This window comes from Acinonyx jubatus, chromosome A1, assembly GCF_027475565.1.
Source record: "Acinonyx jubatus isolate Ajub_Pintada_27869175 chromosome A1, VMU_Ajub_asm_v1.0, whole genome shotgun sequence".
Taxonomy (NCBI): Eukaryota; Metazoa; Chordata; class Mammalia; order Carnivora; family Felidae; genus Acinonyx; species Acinonyx jubatus.
The window spans coordinates 99,946,487-99,971,312 of record NC_069380.1 but is presented as its reverse complement, the minus strand read 5'-3'; the positions used below and the strand labels follow the sequence as shown (position 1 = coordinate 99,971,312).

The 24,826-nt window shown below is 41.4% G+C and overlaps 1 protein-coding gene across 4 annotated transcripts in view; it reads right to left on the bottom strand.

The window, feature by feature from the left end:
• SNX24 (sorting nexin 24) overlaps window positions 1–24,826 on the bottom strand; it is a 180,241-nt gene that overhangs the window by 54,580 nt on the left and 100,835 nt on the right. For all 4 annotated transcript variants that reach the window (XM_053220286.1, XM_053220288.1, XM_053220289.1 and 1 more), the window contains exon 3: window positions 21,368–21,472. In XM_053220286.1, the coding sequence (XP_053076261.1) occupies window positions 21,368–21,472 (105 nt within the window). The remainder of the gene's footprint in view (window positions 1–21,367; window positions 21,473–24,826) is intronic.

Sequence of the window (24,826 nt, the reverse complement as noted above, 5' to 3'; positions counted from 1 at the left end):
GCTCTGGTGAACAGAGATGCGAGAAAGGGACATACAGGGTATGGGGTACCCGGACATACAGGGTACAGGGTAGGATAAACACAAGGGTCAAGACAAGGGGGCAGGTAGTCAGCTAGTGTGATTGGCACAGAAGAGATAGGAAGAGTAAGGCTGGAATTCTGGACACCTGGCCTAGGAATATGACAGTTTGGTACCTGACAAAGAGCCATGAGACAATTTTTTGGCAGGTCAGAGATGACGGTGAGTAGGAATATCCACGTCAGGGTGAACTAGAGTACCCCAAGCGAATGAGGAAAACTGCCATGAGGATCTAGAAACACTGAATAATGATAATGGCACGGTGATGACAACCAAGGAAAGTACTTCTCTGACGGATTATGAATAGCTTGCAGGGCACAGTCATGGGACTATTTTTAGTGAAAGGAATGATTTTATAAAGGAACCTATGAATGGCCCAAAATGGCCCAGATTTTTCCAAAATAGTATCCGAGAGGCTCTGTGGAGAAAGTGTCCACCAGAGAGGTGCCAACGCGATGAAGAATAATGTTGGAAATGAGCCCAAGGCGCATCCTGGGTACAGCGGTGCCGAATTCCGTTGTGTATCTGGAAGATGAAGACGGTCTCAGTAGGGCATGAGGCATCATCGTGAACGGTTTGAAACAATAACAGAGACAGACAATCAGAGTTCCAACAACATATCCTCTGTTCAGATGTCGCTGCTCTACCTTCCTGCCCAGGTGGATGAGGGAGAAAAAGCGAAAAATCAATTTATGTATCTGCTACATGAAAGGCATGCTGAGGCAAGAGACAATGACTCAAATGTCATCTCAAATCACTAGGAGGGTCAGGGAGCACAGAAAACAGGGTAAAAGCCACAATCCTCACTGAGGAGGCAAACAGCATCTGCGGAAAAAGTAAAGTTAAAATAAAATAATACCCATTCTGTAAATGAGAAGAAAAAGTAGAGAAGGCAAAGCCAGGGAATGCTTTAGTATTAGACATTCTGGGGCACCTGTGAGGCTCAGTCAGGTAAGCATCTGACTTCGGCTCAGGTCATGATCTCATGGTTTGTCAATTCGAGTCCCGCATTGGGTGAGCTCAAACCCCACTTAAGGTGAGCCTGCTTCTCTCTCTCTCTTTCACTCTTTCCCTCATGGGATTCTCTCTCTCTCTGCCCTTGCTCAGTTGCCTGCTCGCTCACTTGGTCTCTCTCTCTCTCTAAAAAAAAAAAAAAAGTACTAGACATTCTTTAGACTCTAAGTGTATTGCCACAACTAGAATTTACTTGCTTCAGGGATATGGAGGTAAGACTCTTCGTCGAGGCTGAAAATAACCCGCCATTTTTAGTCCAAAAGCAAGATGGGAGTTTTCCAAGTTCTGAACTGGGAAAGGCCTTTCAAAATTTTTTTTGGGAAACTGAGCACTTTGTTTAATAAATTACAAATAAGCCCTACAGGAAAAAAAAATTTTTTTTCACAAGTTCTAAACACACTGTAACTACATTATTTTACTTACTTAAAACACCTTGGCACGAATGGAACAGGGGGTTCTGCCGAAGAGGGAGTAGTGTATCCCAAAGACTTTTCATCATAGGCCTCTCAAAGGAAAAGGAGTTCAGCCCCCATCCTCAAATATACATATTTACTTAATTATACACCATTAAGGTATCACTGTCTTAATTATGTGCTATGTAAGACATACACAAAAGGAAATTTTAAGAAACATAAAGATGAAATAAGACATTTATTTATTTATTTATTTATTTATTTATTTATTTATTTATTTATTTTAACATTTATTTATTATTGAGAGACAGAGAGAGACAGAGCATGAGCATGGGAGAGACAGAGAGAGGAGGATACACAGAATCCAAAGCAGGCTCCAGGCTCTGAGCTGTCAGCACAGAGCCTGATGCGGGGCTCAAACTCACGAACTACGAGATCATGACCTGAGCCAAATTTGGATGCTCAACCGACTGAGCCGCCCAGGTGTCCCAAGATGAAACAAGATTTAAAACAAATTTTATTTTATTGTGCTTATCAATGATACAAAGAATGTTTATTTTTATTAAAAATTACAAATAACGATACTTTTAACATGAGAATGTAACCGAGTATGCTGCCTTAAGGTGATCTCTTTTTTGTTAAGTTTATGTATTTTGAGAGAAAGAGAGATAGGGCAGGGGAGGGGCAGAGAGAGAGGGAGAGAGAGAATCCCAAGCAGGCTCCACGCTGTCAGCCCAGAGCCAGGTGTGGGGCTCGAACTCACCAAGTGGAAGATCATGACCAGAGCCGAAATCAAGTGTCAGTGGCTTAACTGTCTAAGCTGCCCAGGAGCCCCTCTTAAGGTGGTCTTAAGTGACTATTCTGCACTATGTTCGAGAATGACTGAGGATTTCGTTCATTTCAGAAATATCTGGTGCTAAGAACTGCCTTTGTTGGAAACACTATCTCACAAAGACCGGTAGGTCCAACAGCTGCACTTGCTAAGTCAGAGTACCAATTTTTCCAATTCCAACCTCCAGGAAGACAAAGACATTTTAATGAGGTTTGGCCAAGAAATTCCCTGCTTTCCTGACATCACACGGTTGTTCTTGGAGAGCAAGTGGAAAAATGTTGCATTTAGAAAAATCTGGATCCAAGACCCAACTGAGACTCTTCTTGTGAAAGGTTTTTGAACAGGCTAGAAAATTCTGTTTCCAAGTTTTAAGGGAGGTAGAGAGAATTTTAGGTTACAAACATTCATCCTGGCAACCAAATCCCATAATGATAGAAACTTTGTCAGACATCCATTTTCAAAACGTTCTCTCCCAGGCTTGTGTTCTTTCAAAAGCCAGTTACTTTCCCACTTGGGGTTCCCGGAGCCTTCGGAGGCTGGGGGGGGAGGGTGGGTTACGCTGAGGCTGCAGCCAGCTGGCAGGAGTTGGGGGACAGCGCCCGCACCAATGCTGCCTCCTTCCTGCTGTTCACCGGGCAAGCAATCTTTAGTTTTGTCTTCAGTCTGCCCTTCCTTTGCTAGGCTCGCTTTTAAGCAACTTGCGCCTTCCGAGAGGTTCAGTTGGTAATACAGCCTCATGAGGCACCTGACAGGCAATAAGCTATAACGAACACGCAATCAAGGGCACCAGGGCGAGGCCCCTGGCTGTGGACCCCAGGCTGCCTGACATCTGGACTTGTGAAAGGGTCGGAATCAGTCTGAGCAGCAATATTCATAAAGCTGGCTTCACTTGTTTGTCAGATAAAAAAGAAATATAATTGCAAGTTTCCTGACTGCTTTCTACATTCCAACGGGGGGACTATGCACAGTTGGCCTTGTATACGCCGTAAGAGGGCTGCAAGTGCTGCCCCCCAGGGATGAGATGCCTACACGGGCTCTCCTCAAATCGTCTCCCCTGACCAGCAGGTTCTTCAAAGGGTTTAAGCTGATTTACTTGATTTACTTCCTACTATTTTGTCTACTGAGGAAAACAGACGGCTTTTCAGAGAGCCTCAGTGCACGTCCTAGACGAAATGGTCCATATTTAAACAGACTCACTTCAACCTCAGATACCAGATGACGCCGTTGAGCTGGGACTGGGAAGGACTAAACGTAAAGCGCCATGCAGACTCTGCGGCCCACCACAGGTCCTCCAAGGGTGTTCATTTTATGAATCAATGAGCAAGTGAATGGATAAAGCATTTCCATTGGAACTTCCTAGTGACAACATCTTGCAGCATCTTGGACATTTCTGCCCAGGATGGCCCCCAATAGTATTTTAAATTAGCCATGGTTTGAGCTGACTTGATGAGATGGTTCCTGAAGGAATATCCTCTAATTTAATTTCCACGGCTAAATAATTAAGATTAGGCATCAATCCTTGTGGCTCTTCGGAGTCCTGAGGATATTCTGGGACTGGGGGAAAACAGATCTAAGGAAGAAGGGAGAGCTGCCCTTCAATGTAGGCCTATTCTATTTTAGGAACTAGATGGTACTTCATGTACATTAGCTCACGTGGTCCTCTTTACCAACTCTAGGAGGTAGGCCTTTTAAACTCCCTTTACAGAAAAGGTGACTAGGGCACAGACAGGTTAAGTTACAACCCCAGGGGAGACAGCAGTGAGTGGAGGTTCAGGACTCTGAACCCATGTCCCCCCCCAGTGCCAGGCCACACTCTTCCATTCCAGCCCTCTGCTGTTCCCCATCTGCCTCATTCTAGACCGGCTTTTAAATTCAAGGGTCAACTATAACCCGAGGCCCAAATCTGGCCTGCTGCATCCCCTTGTAAATAAAGTTTTATTAGAACACAGGCCCTCTCCCTTGCTACGTACCGTCTTTTAACATCTTACGGCAGCCTTCACACGACAGTGGCAGAGTCCTGTGGTTGTGACAGAGACTGTATGGCCTGCAGAGCCTAAAATATTTACCAACTGGTCTTTTACAGAAAAATCATGCTGATTCCTGACTAGTATAGACACTCTGGTGTTTACAACCTTATTCCTTCCTGTCAGAGGGACATTATACTTTTCTCTTTTAATTCATTCGCTGAAGTCATGGGTCAATTTGATTTAGAACACGTCAAAAGTCTTTCTCACACAACCTGAGATTCGAGAAAGCAAAGAGTTTTCGATACTAAAAACCGTAAGCAATATGGTAACCTTTCATCAATTTCCTTTTTTGATTGGCCAGAAGGTGTGACACTGTTCCCATGCCAAAAATTGCCCCAAATCATTACTAATATTCGTTCACATGGCCTGTTTTCAGGAATCTGGAACTAATTGGTCTCAATTCATCTCCTCTACTCTTTGATCGCTTATTTATCAGACTGGGAAAGATAGATTTAATAGCACTTGCTCGAAACAGGTTCCTTAATTGGAAACATCACAGCATTTAGCTCACTTTGTACTCCAGCAATTAAGAACAATTTGGAAAAGTGTTGTTGATTTTTTTTTTTTACACTATTGTCTCCCTGATTAGTTTTCCAAAGATCCAGACAAAACAAATGACAACTGCAGCTAGCACTATTGGTCCCAATGAAAGCCCAACAGCCAGATTACTTACTATGAGAAATGTGAGGCATCCTCATCCATTTCGTCAGTGTCTTACATTTATTTCCCCGTGCCCTTGTCTCTTGTGGAGGTAAGTGGCAATACCTCTTAGAAAAGGCACCACTTCGCACGTACCTTTACACAATTATCTTTTCTCCAAATAAGCCAAATCAACAGAAGAAATTATTTTTCTTGATTAAGGACCCACATTTCTCTTGGGAGGGCCCAAAACAAACAATTAATCTTTCCTTATTTGTTCTCAGAAGTCCCTGCCTCCTTAAACGCAGGCTATCCCGGTACCTGTGGCAGCCAGTCGGCAGCAATTAGGCCTGAGCAGAAAATGAATGGACTCTGGGCTGAGGGCCTAATCTGCTGAGAGTCTGTGTGAGAGGGCAAGGTTAGACCAGGAAAATTCCCTTGTTGTCGGAACAGTTCTCAAAATTACTACCTGACTTCAGCATAATTAACCAGGCTTGGGAATTTATATGAACTAAGTAATTGGAAAGAATTAGCAAGAGATATGGACATTAATCTTTACCAGTTACACAGTGTTTAATGAAATTAAGGGTCTTGTGCTCATTCTCGCCTTGCTTAGTTTGCACACTTTCCCCTTTACCTGTGGAACCAGGAGAATATGCCATATGAAGACCTACAAAAAACAAAAAAACACCGAAAACAAAGACAAACCCCCAAAAACCCCAAAACACTCTAGGTTGAAAATTAAAAAGAATCCCAAAACTTAAGAGCAGGCTCTGAAATAAATGATAATGCATCCATAGCATAGAATATAATGGAGCATTTATTAAAATAGTTTTTTTTAAAAAAAACTTTATCTATTAGAGATACATCCTGAAATATTTATAGATAAAAGATATCTGTGAGTTTTTTCAAAATAATATGAGAAGGTGGGATATGTCTGGGAATATGGACAAAACTGTCTCTGAGTTGATAATTACTGAAGATGTAATTATCCCAGGGACCCTGAGATATGTTTTCAAATTAAGAAAAGAGTTTATAAAACATTAGAGATGACATATCAAACACATTAAAACATACGATTAAAAACATGCACAGAAAAAAGACAAATGAAGCACACCATAATTCAGAGATGTTTAAATCAGGGTTTCTCAGTCTTGCCACTAGTAACATTTTGGAGCAAGTGACTATCTGTTGGGGGCTGTCCTGTGCACTGTAAGATATTGAGCAGGATCCCTGACCACACCCTCCATTAAATGCTGGTAGCACCCCATCCTCTGACAACCAAAAATGTCTGTATGTGTCATCTAATGTCCCCTGCGAGGAAAAACTGCCCCTGGTTCAGAAACAGTGGTCTGAGTGGAAGAATTACAGAAAATTATTTTTATCCTTTATGTTTTTCAAAGTTGCTGAATATGAACACCTGTATAAATCAGAACAGTAACAAAAATACTGATATACTAAAAATACATTAATCTGCAAGGAAAGATTTTTTTATTTTAATGTTTATTTAGTTTTGAGAGAGAGAGAGAGAGAGAGAGAGAGAGAGAGAGACAGAGCGGGAGCAGGGGAGGGGCAGAGAGAGAGGGAGACACAGAATCTGAAGCAGGTTCCAGGCTCTGAGCTGTCAGCACAGAGCCCGACGTGGGGCTCGAACCCTCAAGGTGTGAGAACGTGACCTAAGCATAAGTTGCATGCTTAACCGACTGAGCCACCCAGGCGCCCCTGCAAGGAGAGAATGCTTGATGTCTGTGAAGAAATAAGACTGCTTATATCTGAAAATAAAAGACCACGGAACAGATTCTTTGATTAAACTGAAGTCATCAACCTAAAAGTAAACCTGATGAAAAAAGCCAGTTCTTTCAAAACGCATGAGTCTATCACATACAAATCTGATAAAATACAAATCAAAAGTATCTCAGGAATAATGTCAGGCTTGGGACACCTGTGTGGCTCAGTCGGTTAAGTGTCGGAGTCTTGATTTCGGCTCAGGTCATGATCTCACGGTTTGTGAGATCGAGCCCTGTGTCGGACTCTACTCTATGCTGAGCATGGAGCCTGCTTGGGATTCTCTCTCTCCCTCTCTCTGCCCCTCTCCCCACTCACACACGCATGAGCGTGCGCGCGCTCTCTCTCAAACGTTAAAAAAAATGTCAGGCTTCATAACATCTTCTCTGAATGGAAAGTGGTAGCACCGAAGACAGAGTCAAGCCCATTAGAGCCATCTTTGTAAAAGAACGAAAAGTCACAGAAATGTAATGCTGGCTCAGGGTGTTAAGTTTTCATCAGACAAAGGCATCCACATTGTAAGGTGAGTTTGCAGGCGAAGAAAAAGAAGTATGTGGCTACCTTTGCGTCCATATAGATGAAATGACACGAGAGGGACTACTTGTTTCTAGAAGGGGCTTGGAGCTGGCGTTCCGCAATGATTCTAAGTCTGTGTGTTAACACCCCGCATCTCACCCACCCCCTTTCTAGAAACAGCACGCAGCCCTGAGCTGGCCAACAAGCAGAGACAGCTGTCCAGGACGATTTAGCCCAGACATTCATCTTATCAACCCAAGGCTCCCGTTTAGGGCACTAAAGCTAACTTTATGACTACTAAGAGGGTTTTGGTTTTTAAATCAGTACATACTGCCAAATCAGGTGGTCAATATTTGGTAATTCATAGTCTTAAAAGACCCCAAGTTTTAAGATGTGAGCCTCATTAAAGGCACTTTGGAGCATACGGCTTGTTTGCCTTCCCTTCCCTTCTTCCACACAGGTTCCTCCCCATCACGTGTGAGGTTCCTAGAGCTTTTCACATTGCCTTTACTTCCCTTACCTCCACTGACCTATATTACCTCTGAAGGCTCAATATCCATAGCTCTGCAGGTCAATAGCCATAGCTCCCTTTGCCAGGCTCACCCACCCAAAGTAAGCAAGAATGCACTATGAGGATTTTCTAAATACTGGCAGGGGCTCCTGGGTGGCCCAATCGCTTAAGCATCTGACTTTAGCACGGGGTTTGTGAGATCGAGCCCCACTTCGGGCTCTCTGCTGTCAGCACAGAGCCCGCTTCAGATCCTCTGTCCTTCTCTCTCTCGGCCCCTCCCCACTCATGCTCACACTCTCTCTCTGTCTCTCTCAAAACTAAATAAGCATTTAAAAAAATACTGGTTTCATGTATTTCCTCAAAAGAAAAAGGTATTGTTTTCTTTAAAGGAGTAATACATATGGCTAGTACCGGAAATTTAAAAAAATTGTTCTGTACTAAAAATTATTTTATTTTATTTTAAAAGTTTCAAAAATGTTTTTATTTATTTTTGAGAGAGAGAGAGCAAGCAGGGGAGGAGGAGAGAGACAGGGAGACCGAGGGTCCAAAGTAGGCTCCGTTCTGAGAGCAGAGAGCCCCATGTGGGGCTCAAACTCACAAACCACAAGATCATGACCTGAGCCGACGTCGGATGCTTAAGTGACAGAGCCACCCAGGCGCCCCAAGTACTAAAAATTATTTTAAATGAAGTTCATTTCGAGATGAATGGGAAGCAAGCAAATCACTGAGAAAGCAAAAAACATATTTGATATTAAGTAGCACAATTCTCTATAATTAAAATTAAAAATATTTATACGAGAAGAAATATCATATACTGTGCTAAGTACTTATAACTTTCGTAGTGGTTTCAGCTTAGCACAAAAAAGTCTTCAAGAAGTATCACAAAACCTAAGAATCTAGAGGGCAGTGCCTACAAAAATGAAACTTAGGAAACACAGTTTTTCTTCTTCACGTTTTGACAATTATTTCACCAAGTATGACAACTAACCTGCCTTCTAAATTCTGGATAAGCGGTTAGGGTTTTCCTATATGAACAACCAACCAACCAGTGAAACAAGGTTCCAGGATTTCTAACCAGGCACAAGAGAAACGTATACGCAACAGAATCTGAAAACACTTGCTAGCAATGATGGATTTAAGTTATTAACAGATCAAAAAGAGATGGATGGTGGTTTGCTTTTCTTAATCTACATCATCATCTAGATCTATTTAAAGATACGTGGCACACTAACAAACTTGGTTAAGGTTTCGATGAAATCACTAAAAATAATCTGCCCCGTTACATGGAGTCTGTATCGATCAATAAAATCACTTGTACAAGGAAAGTACTGTTAAGTACTGACAATCCCGGCCATTAATATTATTTAACACCCTGTTCACCATCTTTAACGAGAACAAAGAACAGTTTGTCTCCTGTGATAAGCAGGACCTTTATACTTACTGTGACTTCTCCAGGCTTTTATGGTGATTTGGTGAAGCCCAAATTGTACATCCCTCTTTTCCCGGTACGCCCCCCACCCCCAATACACGAGATCTTGGTCTTTACTTCAGGTGCATTTTAAAGGAAGTCCTTTGTAAGAAGCGAAACCGCCATCATATGACTTCTTAATTTGTGAGAGAAACTCAAAATTCTAAGGACCTGAGCTGTAAGGCATAGATAGGGTGGCCATCGGAACAACACGGGGCTTCCCGGGTACGCACTCCAAGTTCACTCAGCTTCATCAATGACACTACCCTGCCAGGGGTGGATGAAGAGAGAAAATTTCAATAATAATTGAAGTTCTGGCAAAATACCTCAGCCAGAACTGGATGGCCAGGAGGAGACACACACATATATCTTAAAAATACCAAAATGGAAGGTAGAGAAAAAGGATGAAAATATTACACGGAAGAAAATTTTCACCTTTGGAAATATCTATGATTATATGAGAATAAAGAGGTGGAAACTCCTTTACGAAGTAAAACTAACTTAATGATAATTCTGAGATCTTAGATAGAAACCTGTTCCAAACTGAACCTTTCTGGTTCTGACCACTCACAATCCTGGAAGCTTATGACACATAGTGCTTTGCAATTTTGCTGGGATAAAGCAAGAGGGAGCCCCTCTCTGGTAAGTGAACCTTGAAAACATTAAAGACTTGAATCTCAGCTTAGTTTCATTTACTTTGTCCTTGTCAGCTCACTTGTGCCTACCTTATGATGCTCATGGAGTGATGAAAACAAAAAAATACATTTTGGGGGGTCTGCATAGTACATGGAGAAAAGGTGCCCCCAAAAGAATATTAATTCCTGGTGTACTTCAAAGAAGTGAACCCAAAATGAAAAAAACAGATCTAAAAAATGGCTGCTGGCCACAAAATTGACGTTTTATGTAATGTACGAGTAAAATATCTGGTTTATAAGTGGTTTATGGTCATTAAAAGATAAATCTAGAAGGAAAGGTACGGCATAGGGAATATACTCAGTAACATCTGTACGGTGACAGATGGTAACCGAGCTTACGGCAGTGAGCACTGCGTAGGGGATAGAATGGTCCACTCACTGTGCTGTATGCCTGAAACCAATATAACATTGTATGTCAAGTATACTTCAGTTAAAAAAAAGAAAAGGGAAGTGTGGAAGAAAATGTGATTCACAAAATGGTTTAAGGGTGTGCTCCAACTAGTATAGAAGTTGTTTATTAAGCAAAAGAGGACAGTTCTGAGACAATGCCGTGGTGGTATCAGACACTTAGTGACCATGCGATTCTGGGGGTACCTGGGCTCTTATTCCAGCATTTTCCTGTAGCACCAGGTGATAGGCATCCCAACGGCTGTTCACCCAACAATTACCAAAATAAAACGCCACTCCAGCGTGTCAGCCGTAGTTTCTTACTGCAAAATGGGGAACGGGATCAAGTTGCCACAGAATCTTTAGAAGGGTAAAGAAGCTCATGAAAAAATAAAGATAAAGACAGGTTAGAAATAAAGAAAGGCTGGCGCGTCTGGGTGGCTCAGTCGGTTAAGCGTCTGACTCTTGATTTGGGCTCAGGTCATGATCTCAGGGTTCATGGGTTTGAGCCTTGCATCCGACTCTGCTGACAGCACAGAACCTGCTTGGGTCTCTGTCTCCTTCTCTCTCTGCCCCTCCCTGACTTGCTCTCTATCTCTCTCAAAATAAATAAGAATAAAAAAAAAAAAGATACGGGAGCCTGGGTGGCTCAGTTGGTTAAGCGCCGGACTTTGGCTTAGCTCATGATGTCAGCTCATGATCTCACGGTTCATGGGTTTGAGCCATACGTTGGGCTCTATGCTGACAGCTCAGAGCCTGGAGCGTGCTTCAGATTCTGTGTCTCCTTCTCTCCTGCCTTTCCCTCACTTGTGTTGTGTCTATCTCTCTCAACAATAAAAAATAAACATAAAAAAAAAAAGATAAAGAAAGGCTGGAAAATATGCACAGTGGAATCAGGAAGCCAGCCTACTTTGGAAGAAAGTGTCTCCTTAAGTACACTGGGGTGGGGAGGTTGGTGTCTGAATAAGAGTGAAAGGCGGATAAAAAAAAATTTATTCTATGTACCCCATGGCATTAAGCCTACATACTAGCTATGTAATTTAAAAACAACAACAACAACAAAAACCAAAAAACCATGTTTAGGTCACGATGCAACCTCTTTGGGAACTAACTTGTGGGAATGTTTAAGGTCTATGTTACAGCACATGTATATGACAGGTGGAATTTTATAAAGGCTTCTGCTCTGGTATGGAACATGACAAGTCACTTGCTGTGGCAGGTGGACCCTCCCAGAGATTGCTGCATAATCACATTCCCTCCCCTGAATGAACAGGATATCAAATCCATTTTGATTTGGGAAGCAAACACTGTCAAACAGAATCTTATAATCAGTAAAATAATTAAACTTATTTTCCAAACTTTTCTGTGTTTGAAGAATGTATTGTAGCAAATTATGTATGTAACTGCAGAGAGAAGTCCATATGGTAAATCCTGGTAGTAGTATCTGGCTAACCATGAGGAGTGATTTAGCACTTGAACATTTCACTAAGCCATATTTTCTTGGAAACGAATACTGAGGATCCTAAAAACGTTATATATGTAAATACACTCACAATACCTACATTTAAATATATTTCACATATCTTGTATTTATAAATATAAATATATATTATTTTAAAATATAAATACCTATTACATACAATTACACACACATATATAAACATATATAAGAAATTTTTAAAAAATGCATCACTGAGGTAATAAAAAAGTAAGGAATCACGAGCATCCTTACATCAAATGTAAATTGAAATCCTGATAGATAAGCAAGCACCAGAGCTGGTCCTTTCCCACAGGCAAGTCGAACCCTGGAACTTTGAGCATCTACTATGAAAGCTGCATGGAGAGAAGAAATGAAGATAAAGCCTAAGCTTTGCTCAAGACAGATGGGCATCAGGGATCTAGGAGGCGAACTCCAAATGAAGCTGCTGAAGGATACATACCCAGAGGAAGGGAAAGAGAGAAATAAACCCACTCACAGGTTTGGAACCTAATCTAATGCCTTTTGTGTGGTCCAAAAAAACTTTCAAGCTAAGAAGTCCCACCCAGTTGGTAGTGCTCCTAGGTGATTAGCAAAAGCAAACAAAAATTCTATCTTGTGTAAAAAGTAAATTGAATCCTGGACATGAAAAAAAATCACCAAGGATGAAGGTACAAGGAAAGGCATTACCCAAGCTAAAAATTGAAACAAACAAAAACCACACATAAATACACTAAGAGGAAACAAAGTACCATGTGCAAAAACTAGCAGAAACAAATGAGACCTATGAAGACATCACTTTTATCAGACTGAGAATTAAAAAAATTAAAAAAGGGGGGGGGCCGGAAGAGGCAACAATCAAAGATATGATACCTGGGCATTTTCCAGAGACACTGAAAGGTACCTATATTCAGATTGAGAGAGCATGTGCGCACCCACACAAACGCACACACAATACACAAAAATATAGATGGAAAAAAAAAATCTATGCCTAGATACAGAATAACTACAGTAACAAAGTTCTACGGTAAAACAGAACACCAAAGATGAAAAGAAGAATCAGAAGAATGACAGATTACATTTAAAAGGCAGAATATTAAGGGCGCCTGGGTGGCTTAGTCCATTGAGCGCCTGACTCTCGATCTTTGCTCAGGTCATGATCTCAGGGTTCATGAGTTTAAGCCCCGCATCGGGCTCTGCAATGATGGCATGAAGCCAGCTTGGGATTCTGTATCCCCTTCTCTCTGCCCCTCACTGGCTTGTGCTCTCTCTCTCTCTCTCTCTCTCTCAAGATAAAGAAATAAACTTTTTTCTTTTTAAAAAGACAGACAGAAAATTAAGTGTTTCTATTGATAAAAATTGGTATTTTATGACGTTTATTCTTTCTTACATGTCTTCCAAAAAAAAAGAAAATTCGTGTATCTTTAAAAAAAGAGAACCAAATTCCTTCACTCTTAGGATTACCATATGAATCAATTGGATTCTTTCCTAATACACATTACTGAATTTTAGTAATCTTATTTTTCCTATACCTTGCAACACTTTGCTACTTTGTGATTCTCAGTATCATTTCATCATTACTCATCAGTTATTCTCAACTGTGCTAAGAAAATATGAAAATAATAAGAACATCTATAGAACAATGGAATCATTTGGAAAGACAATGAAATAAATAATAATCATTACAATACGTTTTAGCTTTCTTACTGTGTTGCCCAAAGTACTCATTATCTTTCAAGGTTTGGAGACATCATCTTTGAAGTTACTTAAAAAGTTTTCATTGAACACAGTTAAATATTTAGCAATTTTCATTTTCTACCCAAAAGAATAAAGAAAAAAAAATCAAGGGAGTAAAGTGTTTCCTGATTATTAGATGACTCAGATAATGACAACAGAGAGAGACAGGAATACTCTAGACCACCACGATCCAACAGAAGTAAAATGGAAGCCACAGATATACTGCATAATAATTAAAAATGTAAAATTTGGGGCACTGGGAGGCTCAGTTGGTTAAGCTTCTGACTCTTGGTTTCAGCTCAGGTCATGATGCCGCATTTCATAAATTCAAGCCCCAACATCTGGCTCTGTGTTGATGGTGTGGAGCCTGCTTGGGATTCTCTCTCCTTGTCTCTTTGCCCTTCCCCCTCTCTCCCTCTCTCCAAATAAATAAATAAACTTAAAAAGTAAATTTCACATTTAAATTATTTGGTAGCCACATGAAAAAAGTAAAAAGGAACAATATATTTTGTTCGACCCTATACAAAATATTACTTCAAGTGTAATCATTATAAAAGCTATTGAGATATTTTACATTCTTTCTTGTACAAAGGTTTTGAAATCTGTGTATATTTTACAGAACATCTTGATTCAGACTAGTCGCATTTCAAATGTTTATTAGCCACATCTGACTACTGGCTTCCATGATATATACCAAAATTGGGTGCATAGGTAAAGTCATAGATCATGAAACTTCAGATGCTATCACAGATGAATTTTCTCACACTTAGAGATCAATGACAAAAAAGGAAATACAGTATTCTCTTGGAGATATTCATTCGATAGGAAGAACTTTACTATACATTACTTCACATCCAGAACATGGACCATTTCATTTCGCTAAACGAATGTGGAACACTATTCTTTCACTTTTTATGATGTTTGTGTACCAAGATTTATTTAACACACGCTTTATTTTACTTGACAAAAGCATATACAAAGGTGTCTGGAAGGAAACAGTAGAGTAGAAGTTTAAAAAAAGTTTATTAATTTAGTCATTCTAGTTGTGTCTCTAAATCTAAAAAGGAAAATATTTTGCAATTAGGCAGCAATGATATAAGCCACTGTCTCTTCAACACATCTATTAACCATCAAGGTTTCCAAAGATTTGGACTGTGAAAATGCATGTCTAAGAAAAAGAACCATTAACAATGGTAAGCTAAAACCTACTAGAGATACACTTAAAATGTGGAGGCTTTTACAAGGCTTACAAGATGATTTATGTTTCAGGTTCATGCAGAGTAGTTCAAGATCAAGGAGGTATACTGTTCAAAAGATGCTGCCCATTTAAAAACTAGGAAAATAAGGACTAAAACTTTTGAGTTTGTGATGCTGAAATTCCGATCAAAATTCTAGTGAAGTTGTATTTCACTTTTCTCATTTGAATTTCTGTAAATTATTCATTAAAAAAACTACAAAAACGGTGATTACTACAAAAAATGGTGATAACCATTTTTCCTGGGAAACCAAGAGTTAAAATATTTGAAAAAGATAAAAACAGACCTCCAAAGAAACATCCAGGCAGATTAGGGGGGAAAAATCAGACAAAATTTCTAAAACAAAAAAGTATAATATTAAAACCTAAAAACTCAAAGGACAGACTTCCAGTTCTGTTAAGATGGAACAGCTATACTTTTTCCCTTTCTCCTGCTGAATGCAACTAAAACATTTTATTGGACATTGTACCTAAGGTTGAGGGAAGAAATGAAACCTGCCAGCACCTAAGGAATGCCACAGAGGTACATTTTATCTTTCCTGGGATTTCGTTTTGCCTCACGTATCTTGACATACAGCAGAAAAAGCTGGCAGCCAGGAAATACCAAGACTTGCAGACAAATAAAGCCCCAATAAAAGCCCATTTCCTTTAGTAAGAAGGCTGTGAAAATGATAGCCTAGTAAGAGAGAAAACTTTTAGACACCGATCACTCTACTCAACCCAAAGACCACAGAAAGAATAGTTGTTCCACTTCCACTCAAGCCAGGGAAAACCTAGAAGGAAGCCTAGACTTCCAACCTCATGAGACTTCAACGGGGCACTCAATGCCAGGGGGGTGTCAGAGAAGGCCAAGCAGAGAGCCAGGATTCTCACTGTCCCAAGACAGTAACATGCCCCACCCAAAGCGTCAGTGGCAACCAAGGGAGAGCTGGGACTCCTTTCCTCTTAGCAGTAATGAATACCCTTTCCAGCCCAGGTGTCAACCAAGGCCAAGTGGGAAATCTGGTCTTCTACCTGCATCTGGCAGCAATGAGATAAAGTCCCCCCACCTGTCCCCCAGGCTGAGGGGTATCCGAGAAGGTCAGCCAAGATGGAGGTTTAGATAAGATCCGGAGTCTCGTCACAAAATACAAAAATGTCTAGGAATCAACCAAAATCATTCCTCGTATCAGAACCAGGAAGCTCTCAAACTGAATAAAAAACACAATTGATAGATGCCAACACTGAGAAGACAAAGATGTTGGATAATGACTTGTAAGGCAGCCAAGATAAAAATATTTCAATGAGTAGGGGCGCCTGGGTGGCTCAGTCAGTTGGGCGGCTGACTTCGGCTCAGGTCACGATCTCGCGGTCTGTGAGTTCGAGCCCTGCGTCGGGCTCTGTGCTGGCAGCTCAGAGCCTGGAGCCTGTTTCAGATTCTGTGTCTCCCTCTCTCTCTGACCTTCCGTCATTCATGCTCTGTCTCTCTCTCTCTCAAAAATGAATAAACGTTAAAAAATAATAAAAAAAAAAGAAAAAAAATATTTCAATGAGTAATTATGAACACGTTTGAAACAAAAGAAACAGTACAAAAACTCAACAAAGACATATAGGGGGTCAGCAAAGAAATAAAAGCTATATAAAGAACAATCAGTGGGAATTTTAAACCTGAAAAATACAATAATCAAAATAAAAAGCTCAGTGGACAGGTTCAATAGCAGAATGGAAAGAACAGAGGAAAAAGTCAGCAAATGGAAAGACAGAACAACAGAAATGATCTTATCTGACCCACGCAGAGAAAAAAGTCTGAAAAAAAAAATCCAGAAGAAGACCCAAGTCTCCGTGGGACTACAGCACAAAACACCCCATGTATCCCTACGATCACAGTCCTAGAAGGAGAGGAGAAAGCAGGGAGGAGAGAAACAAAACTCCAAACAGGAAAAACCCAAAGCAATACACACCAAGGCATACAATGAAGCTTCTGAAAACTAACGACAAAGATAAAATCTTGAAAAAAGACATCTTAAAACCTCATCTCACATACAAGTGGAAAACACTAATATGACAGTGGATTTTATCATTAACTATAGAAGCCAGAAGGAAGTGGTACAGTATTTTCCAAGTGGAAAAAAACAAAACAGGGACCGTCAACGCAGAATCCTAGATCTAGAGTGGTCTAGAGTGATGAGATGTGAAACATCCTAAAATCCTTGTTGTGCTCAGGAGGAGACTAAAGAGAACAGGTAACTATGACAAGAATAGATGCAAACTAACAGAGGAAGGAAAATGAAAAGAGAAAAAGGGGGGTTGGGGGCAGGGGAAATCTGCCACCAATCCAAACGTGGGCAACAAAAGCAAAAGCTCACAAAAAAAAGGGACCAAGAGAGAAAGGATGGATGTTTGAACTAAGCTCAATCATAGGAGCGAGCAATCCTTGAAACGTAAGTGGAAAATTTGAACACACCTTTTTCTTGCAGATCAAAAAGCCACGTTTGACTGAATAGCACACTTAACCAGCTTCATTTGATTATATATAGCTCAGGGCATTCAAGAATTAGAGAAGACGCGTTTTCAAGCACACGATGTCAATTTTAATAAATGTTTCATGCACTAGAGGAAGAGTTAAAAATATAATACTCTGGTCCACCAGACTACTGGCCCAAGGGAACATTGTACTATATTGTACATGTTCAAAAAACAAATGAGGGGCAGGCTAGTCAGGTAATCGGGTCCTCTGACTATAGCATTCTGCAAGTGCTTTTTGACAAACTCCACACCAGCTGTGGACTGTTTTCTCTAAATGAACTTTTCTTTAAGGCATTTCTTTCTGGCTGAGATTATCCTTAGTCTTGATTTCTATGGGTCACTTGGATCTCTAGCTCCCAACACCCACTGCAGAGTTAACTGTTGTTCCCTCCTTATGAATAAGATGAAAACGTAAACTGCTGTTGTTCTTCAGTAAATGACATGAGATGCATGTCCCTTTCTCAGAAACATAAATCTCACATTACTGCAACAAGTGACGCATGAGAAATACGCATGAAAAGTCTTTGTCTAAGCCCGGCCAGCTTGCGATTTCACACTGCTACTAAAGAACGGAGAGGGACCCGCCCATTCGACCAGTCACAGATAAGAAAATGAGGCCAGGGCAGAACCTCAACCTTGCCCACTGTTTGTTTTTCTTTTCTGGAAGAGTATGGATCTTTATTTCTGACATACTGAAATTTTGCCAGCTGTGTCCGAGCCCTGGAGGACTTCTATGGTTCTCTGGGTTCTGCCCTCGGGGCACCTGGTCTATGTAAAGGCTCACAGCCTCCAGCCGGGGAAAATGTTCAACTATTTTTCCTTTGATTATTTCCTCCCCTACTTTTGTATTTTCCCCTCTTCCTTCTTTCTGGGACTCTGCGACGTTAGACCTGGTTAGGCCCTCTATGTGTCTTGTCTTTCATTGCAGAGTAGGTGTACCTGTACTTTATGGAACAATTTCACAACCAGAGAGAAGCTATGGAACTTTTCCAGTTGGAATACACAATGAATCCTAAGAATTCTTTTTTTCTTTTTTACTTCTTTTAATATTTATTCATTTTTGAGAGAGAGAGAGGGAGAGACAGAGCATGAACAGTGAGGGGCAGAGAGAGAGGGAGACACAGAATCTGAAGCAGGTTCCAGGCTCTTGACACGGGGCTCAAACTCACAAACCACGAGATCATGACCTGAGAGGAAGCTGGATGCTTAACCGACTGAGCCACCCAGCTGCCCGTGTAGGATTCTAAATAACCAAGTTATAGATTTTAAAAATTCCCAATCTATCAATCTATCAAGGGAGATGGGGGTAGGTAGTTAAATAAATTGCGAAAGTTTATGATTATAAGGGCATTTCTTTTACAATTATTAATAGAGCCTTAAGTAAAACTATGTCAAGGCTGAAAAATTAGAAACTCTACAATGCAGCTTGAAAAGAGCCTCCTGAGAGTTAAGAAACTAACATTTCAGGCCATCTTATTAACTAATAAATTCCAGGAAGTGAGGCAGGTTTTGTAACCATACTACACCTCAGTTTCTCCATCTCTAAAATAAAAGAGCAGTGTGGGCCACCTTAGGGAATGGTGTTGCACTCACCCATGGTCCAGAATGTACTGGTTGATCTCTGGACAAGTGTTTTCTGTGGCCCTCTCAAAGGCTAATCTGCCTGTTCTACGGGTGGGAAAGTGAGGCCAGACAGACAATCATGAACGTAAATGAAGAGCAGGAGGCAGGTTGGACTAGGTAACGTCTAAGGTCACAGTGAGCTTTAGATGCTCTGACTTGGGCTATAATACTCTCTCAGGTTTATGGGCCAGAAAAGGGCCAGTTCATGAAAAGACTGGCCTACTCCTTTTTTTAATAAGTTTATTTATTTATTCTGAAAAAAAGAGAGACAGAGCAAACAAGTGAGCACAAGCCGGGGAGGGGCAGACAGAGAGGGAGGGAGAGGATCCCAAGCAGGCTCTGCACAGTCAACACAAAGCCTGACATGGGGCTCAAACTCATGAACCTTAAGATCATGGAGGCTGTCTTATTCCTCAAGAGGCTTACATACCACAAGTTATCCCAAAATGATGCATAACCCAGGGTTTTCATTTCACTTGGGACAGATAAAGCATTCCCACTCATCTTTCCAAGTTCCACCTAGCTCCCACTGCCCACAAAGACAATCAGGTAGAAAAGGGAGAAGAGAAAGCTCCCTGCAACTCCTTGGAGACTGAAGTGACAAGAAAACGAATATTAAACTCACAACAGGAACCAAGCCCTTTTGGTCCCTCAACCACATCTTTCAAGCCCCATTTCTGAGAATAGAAAATTCCAAGCCCAATTTGAGAGTCACTGTAAACTCCTCTCGGTGCCAGATGATTTTATCTGCATATTTATACTCAAAGTACAAACAACTTAAAATGTTTACACTAAGTAGTAATGGAAGTCATGTGTCAAAGACAATGGGAGGAAAAAGAGGAAAGCGTTCTTCACAACCAAAGCTTGAAGATATACAATATCCGTGGAAAATCTGGCTTATGAGTAAGAATGCACTGTTTACCTATTCCATTTAATTACAGAGAACATGACTTTCTACCCTTTGCATACACAATGTCTAAAGTCTCGTGTTTTGGTTTTTTGCTTTGGTTTTGCTCTGCAATGCTGCCAGAAGCTTGGGAACGCTCACAGCTCCATGTACAGAGTCCCAGGGAACACAGCCACACATGTTCCTGTCCTTTGTGGTCCCCCTTTCCTTTAATCTCCCACTTTCAGGGAGAGGCAGTGAAAACCGCCATGCCCAAAGGAAGAGAACAAAAACAGTCAAGACAGCCCTCCTCAGATGATCGCAAGGTCTCCAGCATGTCAAATCTCCTTGGAGAACACCATCAAGACCAAGAAAACTATGCAAGGCCACCAAGAGGCTCTTGGCATCTCTCTAGTGGGAGAGAGTCATCTGAAGCGTGCAGTGACAGCGTATCCTCCCCTTGTAACCAAGAGCGACTCAGGCACAACCACCCAGAAAAACTCTGTCGTGGAAACTGGGTCCTGGCTTCCCAGAGCCTCCAGCTACCTGCCTGCACAGAACCCACCCTAAGATTAAAGCTTACAGGGGTTACAAGGTATTATTCATAAAAAGGAGAGTAACAGCCGCTGTTTCTGTGATGTAACATGTCTCAGATGGATAGCTCATCATGGCGAATCCATAACCCTCAGGTGAGGTCCAGCTCTGCTCTTCCTTATCTTCCCAGCTATGCTCACCTGGGTCATTCCCAGGCATCTGCCTGTCAATTGTTCAGTGTCCTGGCTGAACACCCGACCTGTGCCATCCCTGCACCTGCCCTGTGTGGTTCTCTTCGGATTAATGACTACATGAAATATTCATCTGAGGCCTTTAGCCTTTTATATTTAAAAACAGAGAGAAGTTGACACTGCTCTATCTTTTCTTTTGCTTTTCCTGTCACTTAGGACAAGCGTTGTTCTTTCTTCCCTCAATAGTTCCACTTGCTCCTCTCAGCTGCAGAAAAGAGCCTCCTATCGCATTCTTTCACAGGCACACATTCTAATTTTCAAAGAAGCCGACACTTCATCAGAGGCAATTAATTTTTATGCACTTGTTCTCAACTTGATTCCATATATGGACTGGCCAGGCCCAACAAAAATTCAGTTTTTCTATGTCTTCAAAACCCAAAACTAAGGCTAGGAATGCCATGAGAAAGCAATAAATCTTGGAAAGAAAACAAAAAGCAAAAAGTAATTCACAGAGCTGAATTAAAACATGGACAGATTTGCTTTACATCAGTTTTTACCTTTATACTAAATTTTCACCTCCTCGATCCAGAGAACCAATTACAAATACAACTTCATTAAAGCTAAAAGGACCAACTGACAACATATTTTTAATTTTAAACTTTCTTTATTTTAATCTAGAATGTTTGACTGTTGATATATTTTGCATCTCACCCAGAAGTTCTGACAAAAAAAATATCGAGACATAAATTTATTTAAACTGCATTTTACTGACTGAGGATCTAAACACATCTTACCTGTAAATATGTTTCCAAACCTTGTCGTCGTTGCTCCAAGACTTTTGGGACCCAGTTCCTAACATGTTTAGAAGGGATTTCTGGAGTTTTTATACATTTCTTAAGCTATAAAGATAGAAACAAACAAAAAAACAGAAAAATGTCTCAATTATAAAGACATTATTTGAGGGGGACAGGCAGTAAAAGAAAATGAGCCACAACTATCTCCAATAAAAAAGATACAAGAAAGTATAATTACAGTGAAATTTCGGTAACAAATTCTTTACTTGGCTTTCCTAAGTGTTTAGGTTTTGGGATAAGCATTTTATGGTTTTGGTAGATTTTGCTATGCTTGTATATCACTGAGTATTTCAGACTGGATTACTTTTTTCCAAAAAATTTAAAGCTCAGTAAATGCATTATAATGGAGGTAAAGACATTTATAATCTTTTTAAATTTATTTTTTAACGTTTATTCATTTTTGAGAAACAGAGAGCACAAGCAGGGGAATGGCAGAGAGAGGGGGAGACAGAACCTGAAGCAGGCTTCAGGGTCTCAGCTGTCAGCACAGAACCCGACGTGCGGCTTGAACTCACAACGCGAGATGGTGACCTGTGCTCAAGTCGGACACCCAACCGTCTGAGCCACCCAGGCACCCCTATAATTTTCAAAATCAATTAATATAATGAACTTTTGCTCAGAAGAAGTAAAGTCTTTCTACATATTATTTCACATAAAAAAGCAAAATAAAATGCAATGTTTCTAACTATCTCGCTGGAAATGACACGTAAACTAGACCAAACTACTTGGAGAGTTTCTCAAAAGGTCCACAATAGAATGAACTTAAGTTTTTTAAAACAGAGAGACCGATCCTTCCAATGCTCCTAAGATTTAGGTCCAAATTCTGTTCATGAAAAATCACGGTTCTCAGCTAAGCCTTTCTGGGCAGCAGTTTTAAGGGACAACATATATAAAGAAAAATTCTACTGGAACCTGAGTTAGTGCTGCCTGTGGGAGACTCATCCTATGACATCAACATCCTAACCTGTGAAGGTCACCTTACATGGCCAGGTACTTTGCACAGGGGTCTTAAAATGGAACAATTCTCCTTGACTATCCAGGTGGGCTCACTGAAATAATAAGATGCCCGATGAGAAGGAAGCAGGAGGCTCCGATTCAGAGAGAGCCTGGAGGATCCCACGTGGCTGGCTTCATTGACAGAGGGAGGGTGGAGAGCCCAGGGGACCTCGAGAAGCTAGAAGGAAAGGGAATGGACGTGCCCCTCCAGCCTGGGGATGCCTTGATTTTAGCCCAGGAAACTCATTGTGGACTTCTGACCATAAGAAGAATAAGAAAATAAATATCTGTTGTCTTAAGCCCTCAGTTGGTGCTAACATGTTAGAGCAGCAATACGAAACCAACACACGGACTCAAATGGAATGAAGTTTAATGTTCTAATTAAAAATTTGGAAACCCTGCTGAGACTGTGTAGCGGGAAGCCAGACCTGGTGTTGGAAGTAAGAATATACAGATTAAAGGGGCACCTGGGTGGCTCACTTGGTTAGGCGTCTGACTCTTGATTTTGACTCAGGTCATGATTTCACACTCTGTGAGAGTGAGCCTTGCATTGGGCTCTGAGCTGACAGCGCGGAGGCTGCTTGGGATTCTCCGGCTCCCTCTCTCTCTCTGCTCCTTTCCAATTCTCATACACACTCTCGCCCTTGCTCTTTTGTTTTCTCTTGCTCGCTAAGATATAAATGAGTAAATAAACAATAAAAAAAGAAAAGAATGTGCAGATTACGACCTGCTGAGTAAGGGGCATACGTCCTGAACACCTGAGCTCCCACTTTGGGGAAATGGACCCTATGGGCTTGCTGTGAATGAAGGCAAGGTTTCACTACACCCGCGGAGAGGAAAGAGAGTCAGAAGACTTGTCAGAGACCCCAGAAGCGGGGGAGGGGTGGCAGGTCAGGAACAAGCAGGAGACAAGACAGCAGGGTGACAAGCACCTATCACTGATCACTTTCAGCTGGTCAGGACTGAGGTCACCAAATTTCCTAGGGCTTGACTCCAAATGGTTATTTTAAAAGGTGCCAGGAAAGCCAAGTGGGAATGTATGGAGGGAATCCTGAACTCAGGTCCTTACCTAAATGTCCGGACTCTGGGTGTGAGCAGGGTTATCATACTGTAAAATGCCTAGACAGCAGCCTAGGAAATCACAATTGTCTTTCAAAGGTTCAAAAACTCAGATAAACAAGTTTTTCTCCTCACACATTGCTCCTTTTTAAAAAAATTTTTTTTTTAATGTTTATTCGTTTTTGAGAGAGAGAGGGGGGGGAGGGGCAGAGAGAGAGGAAGACACAGCATCCAAAGCAGGCTCCAGGTTCCGAGCTGTCAGCACAGAGCCTGTCACGGGGCTCGAACCCATCATCGAACTGTGAGATCATGACCTGAGCCAAAACTGACTGAGTCACCCAGGCGCGCCCATATCATTTTAAATGGGAAGCTTAGTGAATGTCTTGAGCAAGGGCATGACTTAATATAAATTCACTTTAAGGAGGTCATGAGAGATTCCATAACCAGGCAGCACTATAATGGGGCTCTTTTTCCTGACAGAAACGCGAAGCACTCCTGGAGCGACAGCCGCTGTACTGTAACCAGAAGAGTGAAAGGCGCGTGCTAAAATAAAGACGGTAAAGCAGAAAGACCAGAAGGAACTTGGAATACGGATACTGCGGAATTGCAACATCAACTTGGAGCGTCTGCTTTTAGTTTTGTTGCAACGTGAGAATCTTCTCGCACCTGTTTAAGAAACCTAAGCAAGTTCCTAGTATATCCAATGAAAAATACTCCTGGCACAAAGGAATCCATTGTTTAGTTTTGGTGATTCTACGTCTCAGATGCCCCCGAGGCACTCACATAGAGATAAAATGTAGGCAGGTGGAAAGGAGTCTAGATCTAGGCGTCAGAATACGTTAAGTGGTACTGAGAACCATGAAACTAGATGACGTGACAGTGGGGTGTTTCTCTGTTGGCACAGATGGGAAAAAACTGCTGTGATGGCAGAATCTGAAGACAGCTCCCAAGATCCCTGCCCCTTAGTGCATGTGTGCCTACATAATCCCCTCCCATGGGGTCATATGGGGTCAGTGAATGTGGGCAGGACAGCCGTTCCTTTGATGAAGTTACCTTTTATGAGACCCGGTCCTAGCACACAGACTCATGGCTTTGCCATGTTCCAACCACATGGCATAGATGCTGAGAGCTACCCTTGGCCAAAAAATCAGCAAAAAAAAAAAAAGGGGGGGGGCCTCAACCCCATGACAGCAATAAACCTACTTTCACCTAAACAAGCTTGGAAGAGGACCCTGAGCCCCAGATGGGACCATAGCCTTGGCCACACCTGGATGCCCACCTAAGCAGAGAACCCAGTACACCTGTGCCTGGACTCGGGCTCCAGAGAAACTCCCAAATGATACA